The following is a 13,457-nucleotide window of genomic DNA, read 5'->3' as shown; positions in this document are numbered from 1 at the left end:
TTTTTATACTTGCAACTTTGATATAACTAATTAATTATGTGATATTATTGTAATGTATGCATAAAGTGAATGCGGGATTCATTTTCTCGTAATGCTAATCTTCGGATAAATATCAATAAACCTATCGATAAATATTTTTAAAATTTTTTTTGTGTAAATTATTTTTAAAAAAATAATGGGTTTAAAAATTTCCAAATACAAAAAAAATTCCAAAAATTAATATCTTACCATCGATCTATATCAAAAGAATTAACATCATGTATATGTTTGTTTAGAGATCAATTCTAGTAAATTTTAGTAAATTTAGTCGACATCATTGAAGTGACCGAAAGTGCTAAGTTACCGAACGTTTCAGTACCCAAGCGTTTCCAGTTTGCCGTGTCGAAAAGTAGTAAGAAGAGAGCGAAAGAAAATGAAAGAGTAAGGAAGATGCGAGAAAATGGCAAAGTGGGGTGAGTAAGCACGGTACGGAGCTGATGGTTGATCGTACGCATGCGCAGAAAATATAGACCCGCGTTCCGACAGTCAGAGCGCGGTCACGGAGGTGTATGCGCGATTCTATGTGTGTCATGATTATTGCCCATTAAATTATCTTGCACACGTTGTGCGCGTTCTACTCTCACTCCCTGACACGAAGCTGCATCAGTGCACGTATATATCGTATCATTGTGTACAAATATACGTAGTGCACGTATATCTATATATATATATATATATATATATATATATGTATGTATCATGTACACGTACGCATTTGTTCCCAGCCAGACTGGCTCTCTATCTCTATATCCCTCTCTTGCCCGACACAGCTTCGAAGCACGTCAATAACCCGTTGCCGCCTCGCATGCTGCATACGTTGCAGTGCGTTTATAGCGCGAGCGCACATATGTTCGCAACACACTTAACCGACGCTTTTTTACGAAACGAGTTTCGGAGCTTTCACCTGTTTCTATAGCTCGGTTCGATTCTCGAGTCCTTTGTGCGTATGTAGACGCACTTGAACCGGCTCGAAATCCTAGCCTTCGACACTGTTGCTCATTTTTTCCTATCATATTTATATCATTACGTTATCATTTTTTCATCTATATTTTACGCAATTTCTTCTCAATTTCACTTCCTCCTTCCCTCACGGAACAACATATCATTTCAACCGAGATTAATGGCGAAATGTAAATCATCGTTAACGAATTGCCAGGAAACGCGAAACGATGATAATGCGCGCGCTTGGAACTAATTGTAGGATGCAATTACACATGAAAGCACTTTTCACACGAAGGGAAATTTATAATTAAGTAATCGAATATTTTCTGAAGATTAGAAAGTATTTTCTAAATTATTTACGCAATAAAATCAGATTATAAATAATTGAATGATTAATAAATAAAAAAAAAAAATTAAATCGAATAGATATAAAAGAAAAGCTTGATAATTTTTTTAGTATTTTAATAATATTTCGTTATAAATATAGAATAAGGTGAAAAAATTGTATTTTATTCCTTTCTAGAATATAACTAATGTTATCTTAAATATAACGAATGAACACAGAGCACCGTTAACGTATTATTACCCGATATGGTGTTCGTTTTTGTAAATCTGAATAGACCAGAACGTCAGACGAAAAAAATTCTGACAAACGGAAATTGCTAACGCAGCGAATTATTGAACCATGACACTCGACACGTACGCACACTTGCGTACAATGTATATACGTTTGATGTGTTACTGTGAATACGAGTACGTGTTGGTGGTAGCGGGAAAGAGCGAGAAAAATACAGGAACAATGCATAGTGGAAAACGCATTTGAAAGTCGTTCGAGCGTGTGGACGTGCATGTGAAATGCACGGCACGGCGGGTACAGTGGCATAAGTTCGTAAAAACGGTTTATCGAGAAGCATCGTAAATTCAGCGGTCGGTTCGGCAAACGCTGCGGGCTTCGCGTGACAAAAATATGATTGGAAAGCACGGTGACGATTCAAAAATTCGATACATTGTGGATAAGAATGGCGGATAAATAAAGATTGAATGTTATACAAGTTAAACAACACGGTATTTTGGTGTCTTTCAACTAACCATCAATCGATATAGGTCACTATTTACTATACTTAATATAAACAACTAACCGTATAGGTTATGTTTCTTAATTTCTCGCCATGTTTTCGTTTATGTATTCTTTGAAGTAAATATTTAAAAGAAATAGATTCAAGCAATTTTTTTATATAAATGCACATCTTTTTACAGTTCGAAATTTATTATTTTTTTTTTTATTATTTCGTGCAAGTATTTATATTTATCAGCTTACGGTATTATTTTCAGAGAAATAAAATTTACTATACTTAATATAAACAACTAATGTATAGGTTATGTTTCCTAATTTCTCGTCATGTTTTCGTATTCTTTAAAATAAATATTTAAAAGAAATAGATTTAAGCAATTTTTTTATATAAATGCACATCTTTTTACAGTTCGAAATTTATTATTTTTTTTTTTATTATTTCGTGTAAGTATTTATATTTATCAGCTTACTTTCAGAGAAATAAAATTTACTATACTTGATATAAACAACTAACCGTATAGGTTATGTTTCCTAATTTCTCGCCATGTTTTCGTATTCTTTGAAGTAAATATTTAAAAGAAATAGATTTAAGCAATTTTTTTATATAAATGCACATCTTTTTACATTTGGAAATTTATTATTAGTACAATTTTTTTTTTTTTATTATTTCGTGTAAATATTTATCAGCTTACGGAATTACTTTCAGAGAAATAAAATTTACTATACTTAATATAAACAACTAATGTATAGGTTATGTTTCCTAATTTCTCGCCATGTTTTCGTTTACGTATTCTTTGAAGTAAATATTTAAAAGAAATAGATTTAAGCAATTTTTTTATATAAATGCACATCTTTTTACATTTGGAAATTTATTATTAGTACAATTTTTTTTTTTTTATTATTTCGTGTAAATATTTATCAGCTTACGGAATTACTTTCAGAGAAATAAAATTTACTATACTTAATATAAACAACTAATGTATAGGTTATGTTTCCTAATTTCTCGCCATGTTTTCGTTTACGTATTCTTTGAAGTAAATATTTAAAAGAAATAGATTTAAGCAATTTTTTTTTATAAATGCACATCTTTTTACAGTTTGAAATTTATTATTATTTTTTTTTATTATTTCGTGTAAATATTTATATTTATCAGCTTACGAAATTACTTTAAGGAAAATAAAATTCGATAATTACCTGCGACATTGTGTTGATGATGATTATAAGTAAGAGGAACAGAGTGTAATGCCCTAGCAGACCATTTTCTGTGTCTGGAATCCTCGTCATCGTCGTCAGCTTGTTGGCCATCTTCTCCCAGAAAATGTACTTTTTCATATCTGTCCAAATACCTGAAATAACATATGATTACGTTGTGTTAAATCTCAGAATTATCATAATCAAAATATTTAGAGCAAAGTATTTATAAATATTCAATATATAAAATTCATATTTTTTTTTTTTTTGAATTAAAAGCTCTTTCTTTGTGAAATTATGAGGAATAAAGAGCAGAAGCAATGTTGGTTGTCAGTATATTTGAAGACAATTGGTGTGTCTATTAACCTAACTTTAAAGATATGGAGAGAGAGGATTGAACTTAACGGAATTCAAATGTACATATAATACTCTTGCGTTTTCTCTTTTAACGAATGCTAATGGTCCAAGAAAATACGATTTGAACGTGTTGCCTTTGACAAACACACCCCCTTCTATTCTCTTTCGTTTTCCTCGCATATTTGACGTTTGTTTATCCAATCTCCAATCTTAGGAATAACCTCCTAAAGAATGTTAAACAGAGTTAAATACTTTTTTTTTTCATATAAATATTACATATCAACAATTATTACTTACATCAAACTACTTCCTATTCAATAATCAATAATCTTTCTGCTCGGAAGTTCAATTAAAAAAAATTCAAACAACTCCTGCTCGTTATTCAAACTATACCAACGACATCTATAATAATTCTGATAATTATACGCAACTTCGAGACTGTGAAATTGGGATAAAATATGAATAAATATCGAAACAGAGTTTAATAAATTTTTCTTCTTTAATTTCTTTAATAAAGTGATCTTGATTTCATCTCTTCGTAGAAGAAATAGACAATTCAAGCTCCATCTCGAAAGAGAAACCAATGGCGACCATCCCTCGATGACCGTGTGCGGCGCTCATTTCTAAGCACCGACCGAGACGCGAGACGAATACGTTGAACCAACTCTTATATCGACGCGCGAATTTCGAGTGCGGTTCAACTACGCTACGGGATCGAGCTTACTGACCGCGATCGAGAAGAAGGCAAAAACAATCCTGACACCAATGTGAAGTTCGAAGACCACCGAGAACGATGATGATGATGATAATAATAACAACAACAACAACGATAAGAGGGACAGAGAGGGGGCAAGAGGGGGGAGGGGAGAGAAGTAGACGAGAGACGAGACACAGTCGTGGGTGGGCGAAAGAAAATGGTGGGGGTAGGTGTAGTGGATTCATTCATGCACCAACGTAGAGCACAGAAGGTGCAGGCGTGAAGCACCCAGCCAGAGCCTGATTGGCCGTTGCACGGTGCAGACTGAGCACAGACACTTTGACTACTGGCTGCTCTGCCTCTGGCCGTGCAACACCACTCCGTGTGTCGTATAGATATAGAGGCCACTAGTAGGAAACATCTACCATAGCGTGCCGCTACTTGGTTGGTGGCACTGATGTACAACACTGTAGGGTCCGGCAGAAGTCACGTGTCCCCCACAGACGCTCTCTCTCTCTCTCTCTCTCGTCGATCGACCGTGAATGGAAACCGCGTCGATGACACACGTGTTTTCGTGCGTCAAATTTCGAAAATTCTTTTCGATCTATATCATTTTCTTTAAGAAATTTCTAAAGAAAATTTAAACATTTGCGATCACTTTTGATTCCAATTGCGGAGAGCCAGAATTTTTCTTCGTATTTCACACGCGAGAAAAGGATAATGAGAGAGAGAGAGATAGACTTTCGCTGTCCGAAATATATAAATTATCTCGTGCGGTTATTTTTATGTATCCAATATCTACGTATCTTGAAAAATAAAAACAAAGTTATCTAGGACATTTTAAGGACGAAGTAGAGTAAATGAAGACTGAAAATAAATTTTATTTAACGGGTAGAAATAATTGTTGGAAATCAGTTAATTAACATTGACAGGCGGAAAGAATGGAAGTGTAACCTTGTCTCTACGGTTACGGTAATTAAATTCAATGGAAGGTATTAATATAAAGGAATTTCTTTCTAATCGGAACTTAAAGCGACTTTAAATTTAATTTATGTATAAACAAAATTAATAAAATTATAACGCGTACTTTTATTTTAATTTTCGCGATAATAAAAATCTTGATAAATAATTAATCGTAACAATATCTCATTTCTTGATAGAATATTTTTTTTTTTTAAAGCAATTCGTGGAATTCAATTTACATTGCAAGAACTATTACAACGAAATAAAAATATCCACAATCGAACGAGGGATAAATGATTTTTTTTTTTTATCCTTGAAAGTATTATAAATTATTCTGTATAAACGGAATATGTATGAACCATATTCTGCCTGACAATTCTGACTTTAAATCAACTTTGACGTATATGTTCATAGCTCACGTGACGGGTAACGTGTTACCAAACTCGTCAAAATGACGGGTCATCAAAAATTTCCTTTTGGAAAAAATGAATATTTGATTCGCCGAGACAAAACGATTTATTTTTTATCGCGCGTATTATAAAATGATTTATATCGTGAAAAGTCATTCCATGATAAGAATCGGAACTCGTGCGATATATCAAATCATACATCTTCACGTTCCATCTTTTTCGCAACATGGAATATATATACCGGTGTATTTTATCACTTAGGAACAACTAATCTGATTATACGACATATTTCGAAAAAAAAATGTCACGTAATTTGTGATAATGAAAAGATACACCTATTACGCTTAAACACACGTAATACAGCTTAAAGATTCAGATGTTGTACGCATCTCCTCAAATTTCTTACGACCAACTTCAATTGATTCTCGATATGTAATGCATTGCGTTATATTGTACACACAGTTGAGGAAAATTTCAACAGTTCTTGAGAATCTTGCCAATGAGTCGTCACAGTACTGTTATAATACACGTGTGTATTAAAATAAGTATTCGAATGGTATACACCGTTACACTGTGTAATAGGAATTCCATTTATGTAAGAATCATTACGACTGGTGGCGGCATCACGCGGGGAAAAAGATATATACGAACAGTAGCGAAATAATCGAGGCAAAAATCGACGCGTTTCGATCAATTTTCTTTCTTTCGATTATCGTTTACGTCATTTCCTTCTCTTTTTATAATTCTTCTTCATCATAACCAGTTAAAAGAATGTAACGAAATCTTCGATTCGAATAAATGAAATTCTACGTTGCGTTGCGTTCGATTTCTTGACCGAGTACGAGTTAGGTTAGGTTCGATTGCTACGAATAAGAATACGGAATTGAAATAAAATTATGAAAATTCTAATTACCTATTAGCAAATTGTTGCGTAATTTAAATCGTAATTGAAAGATTATATCTTTATTTCCTTCGAGTAATAGAACGATTTAAATATTATGAATATGTACATATTATTACTCGTATCCAGATAATTTGTACGAATCGATTCGTTTCAAGATTTATGCTTGAATAAAAATGTTACTTTTAAGCAATCCTGAAATCGTGAAAATAACAAATACTTTCACTTTGAACATTCGTTATAGAAAATTATCCTCGAGACCGATTTTTCCGAGATTTTCTCCCCAATTGTTCCCTTCTCGCCAAGAGAGTAGACATCGAGGTTAGAATGAAAGTTGGACAGTCAACGAAAGGACGCGAATAGTATTCTATTTTCGTCATTTGCTAAAAATACGTGTCGAGAGCGTACATTCTCGAATACGGGTCCATTCTGAACACGAGGAACATTCGGTTTCGAACCGAAAGGGTTGGACGAGGAAACGGCGGGATCGTCGAGCGGCCGTCCTTGTTTGCAACCGGTGGTAACAAGGTTGCACACGGAGAGAGGTTAAGCAGAGAGAGAGGGAGAGAGGACAGCGACTCAGGAACCACGTGGCTCTCTCGTCGGCGAGGCCACAGTATGAATGAACGAACGAACGAACGAACGAACGAACGAACGTACTATACGATACGGAAAATGTTGGCGGTGGTGGGGCGTAGGTAGCAGAGAGTGCCGATACGCGGCCGTGTCGTGAAACGTCGCTGACTCCTTCTACTCTTGCAGACGCTCGTCGGCTGCCAGACATAATGGAACATCGCGCGTGTATGTGTGTGAGCGCCTATGATGATAACCGAGCCTTGACTGCTCGCTTGACCGAGCTGTCACACGTTGTCAACAAAAATTCTTTTCGCTCAAATTTCCACAAATTCGAATCGCGATCTTTTTTTTTTTAATCTTCAAACGAAGTTTAATATATAAATAATAGATATAATTCATAAAATTGTGTACACTCGTACACATCCAGATACATGAATTAAGGTCATACTCATTTACGTATAGAGAGGTTATATTTATTTACAAACATTGGTCTCGTTTATTTATTCTTGTTGGGTTTTTGATTCTATAGTACGATTTATCAATAGAGATGAAGAAAATATTGCAAGTTGAAAGAGAAGATTGTAAAAATTAATAAATAATTGAATGTTCTAATGTTTTTGAAAAAATTTCCAAAAATTTATTCATAAAAAATTATTATTTCAAAAACTTCATTTGAAAACATAACCTTCAATTTAACTCTGTGCAGATCCGAGATATATATATATATATGTATATATATATATAATATGTATATATATATAATATATAATATATAATATATAATATAATAAAATATATAATATAATAAAATATATAATATAATATAATAAAACATAACCTTCAATTTAATTCTGTACAGATCCGAGACATATATATATATCTCGATTCAGTATTCAGATGATGTACGAGGTTGGAAAGCTTCTGAAATAAGGTGATCGATGATGGCAACGCATCTCAGCCACTTACCTAAGGTAAATTTGTTTAAGGCCAACCCCGCTGTTCACGCAGCCGTTGGGTAGATGGAATTGTTCGCATAACGATGCCCACTCGTTTCTAGTATTCACCTGAAACAAAATAAAAACATTTCAATATTTCTTCCGTCATCCGTGCGTAAGAGAGAAAGAAAATGATGGATATTTTACTTATGAATCATACGAACAAAATTGTCAATATATTTACTTTACGTACGATTTCGAATACGAATTTCTTTAAATTGTTTTAATTATTTAATTTAGTCGTATTACTCTGTCAGAATTTAATTTTGAAATAAATCATATAACCATATAACTTCGATTTTAATCTATTATATTTTTATAATTTTCATAAAGAATCAAACTCGTATCATTTTCCACCGCATAGTGGAACAATGTAACGCGATGCGCTTATACACAGAATCGACGAAGAAAAAAGTATTGGTCGACTAGTTTATGACGCCCGACTAATGAATTTTACGGTTCTGTTCGCGAAACTCGACGAAAGTTCTTTCCCGCAGTGAGCGCGCGTGTATTGTATCGTATATATATATGTACGTAGAAGTGAAGGATGAAGCACGATTTACCAGTGCCGCAAGATAAATATACAAGGACGAAGGGATAGGTGAAGTAAGGAAAGATGAACCGAGAGTGGGAGGTGGATAGTCTGCGCGCGATTCTAAGGGAATTCCTGGTAGCGAGTCGCAAGATAAAATGCACCCGAGCGGTACATAAATTTCTTGGTGTGTGTCGAAAAAATAACCGTCGAGACTCGCGTTACGCGACACTGGCGCGACAGTGTGTGCCGCGGGAATGGTAAAATGGTGGAAAGGATGAGCGATATGGAAAAAAGAAAAAGAAAATGAAAAAACTGTAAGAGAATTAAAAAGAGAAGGAAAAAATTTGCAGAAATAATAATAGTGAATATTGTCCGAGGAAAAGAGCAGTAAAATGAAAAGATAGTGTGAAAGAAATAAACGAAAAAAAATACCAACGTACGATATTTCGTTATATATTTCGTAAATAACTTCAAAATTTTGAGGTTAAATTGCAAGCATTATGGCGTCACGTATGCTCGAGCGCTGCGACAATAGTTATGTCACTTCGAACACATCGCTTCATATCAATTTCTAGAGAAAATAAAATTCAATCGACGAATAGGCGGGAGAGTGTGAATCGATAAACACTTCGAATTATAGAAGAAATATTTATCAGGATACTTTTTCGTTGACGTATACCACGTTTAGTACGAACGGAACGAACACAGCGGGAGAACAGAGTCGTGAAATCGACGTACATACTGGGTCAGTGCTCTCTGGATCCGCGCCCGTTTCTTCGCTATTCTCGTCGTCGCGACGTTCAACCTTATGAATCGAGAATGTGGCGCCTCACTGTGGACGACCTCGCGACATCATCAGCCTCTCATCAAAACCGTTCAGACGCAGCACGCGTCTCGTATATAATAAATATCCAATCAATCAATGACACAACTTTCAAATATTTTTTTTTTTTTTTTATCGAAAAGATAGTTTGAGAAAGAATTAATTCGAAGAACGTTTAACATTGTTTCACCGTTGACAGGTAATTTTCGTAAATTTCGACGAACCTTAACAGACAAATCTTTTGAACAAAGATCTTTTTTTTACAGATATGAATAAAATTATTATTTCAGCGATGAAACTTCTAATATATTAATCTTAGTTATACGATAAAAATTATAAATATATGTAATTAACGAGTTTCGAACTTGAAATTTATCGCACGTGAGAGGTTAAGTTTCCATCGATTCAGGATTTGTACGTTAAATCGTCCATAATATATTTTAGATATTCGTATAATGTTATTTACGAGATGGAATACAAAAAAAAATGAATTTGAAATTTCAATTCAATTATTCTTCTGAAAAATATATGTATAATTAGTACGTGAAACATACGTAAATCATAAATATGGTAAATATAAATATATAAAAATATAAATTTTAAGGTTATGTACGTATATATAATCGAAAACCATGTATTTCAACAGACTAATTTAACCTCTAACCAAATTAAAGTATCAAGATTAACTTGGATCCGGAGCTTCGAAATCTGGACCACGATTGTGAAAATTGGCGCGACATTTAACATGTGAAAAGCCGAAATTAATAGTACGGCATTATGTAAGCGGGCTTTAAATTATTAGTAACTGTGATGCGAAACAAGCCGACATTTCCGTGGATTCTACGCGAAAATGTGTAAACTCACAATTGATTTATATAACTTTTGCTAACATTTGTTGCAATTTGTTAGCATTAAAACAGCATTATATTATATCAACATTCTTTTGACTGAAAAATCACAATATAAAAAAATTAATGTACGTTTTACACGCATAATGGCGATGCATTAAGTCCTGATTTCAATGCTATACTTATAAATAAGAGTTGTATACCAAAAGAATGTGTTACATAAATAGAACCATTTCATTTCATCTAAAAAAAAAAATTTTAATTGAAAATTTTATGTTTTCACTTTTTTTAGAGAATAGAATATATTAAGACACTTTATATTTTATTCTCTATATTATACTTCATTCTTAATATAATTGAACTAGTAAAAATCATATTCGACTTCAAATTGCAATTACAACATTTCAAGTTTATAATAACATAGTTATTAAGTGTATTTATAAATAAGAATTGTATATCAAAAGAATGTGGCAGTGTGTCACATAAATAGAACCATTTCATTTCATCTAAAAAAAAAATTTTAATTGCCAACTATATAAAATTAAATACCAAGTTAAGTATACCAAATTTTATGTTTTCATTTTCAGAGAATAGAATATATTAAGACACTTTATATTTTATTCTCTATATTATACTTCATTCTTAATATAATTGAACTAGTAAAAATCATATTAGACTTCAAATTGCAATTACAACATTTCAAGTTTATAATAATACAGTTATTAAGTGTATTTATAAATAAGAATTGTATACCAAAAGAATGTGTTACATAAATAGAACCATTTCATTTCATCTAAAAAAAAAAAATTTTAATTGCCAACTATATGAAGTTAAATATCAAGTTAAGTATACCAAATTTTCACTTTTAGAGAATAGAATATATTAAGACACTTTATATTTTATTCTCTATATTATACTTCATTCTTAATATAATTGAATTAATAAAAATCATATTCGACTTCAAATTGCAATTACAACATTTCAAGTTTATAATAACACAGTTATTAAGTGTATTTATAAATAAGAATTGTATATCAAAAGAATGTGTTACATAAATAGAACCATTTCATTTAAAAAAAAAAATTTTAATTGCTAACTATATGAAGTTAAATATCAAGTTAAGTATACCAAATTTTCACTTTTAGAGAATAGAATATATTAAGACATTTTATATTTTATATAATTGAACTAGTAAAAATCATATTAGACTTCAAATTGCAATTACAACATCAAGTTTATAATAACAAACAGCTATTAAGTGTTACAATAACAAGATAAAGCAATAAAATTCTTGGGGATTACACAGAGCTGATTATTAGTATTGGAAAATTATAATGGATCAGCCTCCTCAAATCTTTCTACAGAATCTACAATTTCCAATCAAACAAATTTTTCAACAATATATATAATACAATTCATTTTTTTTCAAATTTAATAAAAAAATTTCTGCAAACATATTGTATTTATTTTTTTTGCAAAAGTTTCTTTTTCTTTCAGTGTAAAATTCTGAAATTCTCTCAATGCATCACAGGATGTATTAATCGTTTCAGAGAATTGTGTGAGAAATTTTTCTTGTGAAAAAAAAAAAAAGAAAAAAAAAAAAAGAAAGTTAGAAAGGTAATAAATGCAGACGTCTTAATAATTTACCTGATCTTATCGGACATTCTACCGCGTAGTTAGATCGCGCAAAGTTTATCTGTCGTAAACACTTGGATTTATCAGGATATCGTTACGACTCTGTTTTCTCCGATAAGGAACTACCTCAACTTCGATAACCCTTTATTAGCGGTGAGTTATCTATTATGATTCGCATGTGTGATGCATCCTGGTGAGAAGAAAGATTTATTAGAAAAATTTAAATATAAATTTGATTATTATTGTGATTAAATTCAAGTTATTTCAAGTTTGAAAATATAACGTCCTTTCCCTTATTCAAAACCGTGGAACAAAATCGTACAACAAAAGGTTGCCAACGGAAATTCACTTGAACTTAAAGCCAGCGTGTTCCATTTGATCAAAGGGGAGGCAGGTAAAAAAAGGGAAGTCGTTGCGAAGAACTAGTAACCAGTCGCGACAAAAAGACCAACAGGAATTTACTTCAACCTGCGGCAACTTTTTGTTTGATCAAGAGAAACCATATAGTAGAAAGAGGAAGGGAGTAGATGACAAATCTCTTGGCTTTGGAAAAAGAAGAACTTATAAGAACTTTCTCGACACTGCGTTTAATTAACAGAGAATTAAAAAAAAAGAAAGAGAAAAGAATTATTTAAGATATAATAAAATAGGATAATTAAGAATATGAAATATTTTTTTAAAAAATAAAAGTTGTTACATTTTTAATAAATTAAATTTTATTTCGTTGAAAGAAATGAATATTGAAAATTGATATGAAAAAAAAATTTTGATTTGAAAATAAATAACGATAATGTATCACAAATTATTTCGCGTGATTTCTTAATTGTCGTCTGAAAGTTAAGTCTAAATATAGAATAACGAAGAGTTTGGTCAAATGAGATATCAAAAGCTTAATAAGATTCCTGTTTTATGCTTCGCTGATATTTTACGACCTTGAAGTAAAAAAAGAAAAAATATTGGTTTCATGAAAATCATAAAATGTCAAATGTCATTGTTCCTTGTATTTAATAAATGTAAATAATAATAGAATAAATACGTCGAACATGTCACTCGTCTCTTTCGGAACTTTGTCATCTTAATCATATTTTTACGTCTAGAAAAAAAAAAATAAATAATCCTATCTAGAAAGTAATAATCAATTATAATATTCCTACCGTTTGTCAAATCGTCAGTCAAATAAAATCGTATATACATAAATACGCGAACAACTCGTCTATATATCGTTCACGCTCAATACACTATTATCCTCTTGCAGCAGAAACAATGCACGCGTAAGCACCATCGTTGTCAAACGTCTAATGAAACGAATAACACGAATAACGTCCCATTCGGCGTGAATGGCGGAATCGACAACAGAGGCGCGACCATCGATGACCACGTCTCAAACAATCGTGATGTCGACTTCTCGACAGTCTAACATTCGCATCGACTTTTATCTTACAAATTGATATAGACGATACGGGCCACCGACGA

The 13,457-nt window shown here is 32.2% G+C and overlaps 1 protein-coding gene and 1 long non-coding RNA gene across 8 annotated transcripts in view; one reads left to right on the top strand and one right to left on the bottom strand.

The window, feature by feature from the left end:
• Window positions 1-13,457, bottom strand: part of LOC724311 (AT-rich interactive domain-containing protein 2) — a 50,105-nt gene that overhangs the window by 16,563 nt on the left and 20,085 nt on the right. For 5 of the 6 annotated variants that reach the window (XM_006570664.3, XM_016912687.2, XM_016912688.2 and 2 more), the window contains exons 3-4: window positions 8,115-8,212; window positions 3,248-3,399 (exon numbers count right to left, since the gene is read on the bottom strand). In XM_006570664.3, the coding sequence (XP_006570727.2) occupies window positions 3,248-3,399; window positions 8,115-8,212 (250 nt within the window). Of the gene's footprint in view, window positions 1-3,247; window positions 3,400-8,114; window positions 8,213-9,118; window positions 9,347-13,457 lie in introns of those variants that run through there. The other variant, XM_006570665.3, reaches the window with a different exon arrangement.
• On the top strand, window positions 9,533-10,605 carry LOC107965926. Of its 2 annotated transcripts, XR_003304904.1 has the most exons (3): window positions 9,533-9,700; window positions 9,768-10,071; window positions 10,148-10,605. It is a non-coding gene; the product is annotated as an uncharacterized LOC107965926 (long non-coding RNA). The 2 variants fall into 2 exon arrangements; XR_001706350.2 differs by having other exon boundaries at window positions 9,533-10,071.

Source organism: Apis mellifera, linkage group LG6 (assembly GCF_003254395.2).
Source record: "Apis mellifera strain DH4 linkage group LG6, Amel_HAv3.1, whole genome shotgun sequence".
Classification (NCBI taxonomy): Eukaryota; Metazoa; Arthropoda; class Insecta; order Hymenoptera; family Apidae; genus Apis; species Apis mellifera.
Note: the sequence above shows the minus strand (reverse complement) of the source record. Positions and strands in the feature narration are given on the sequence as shown.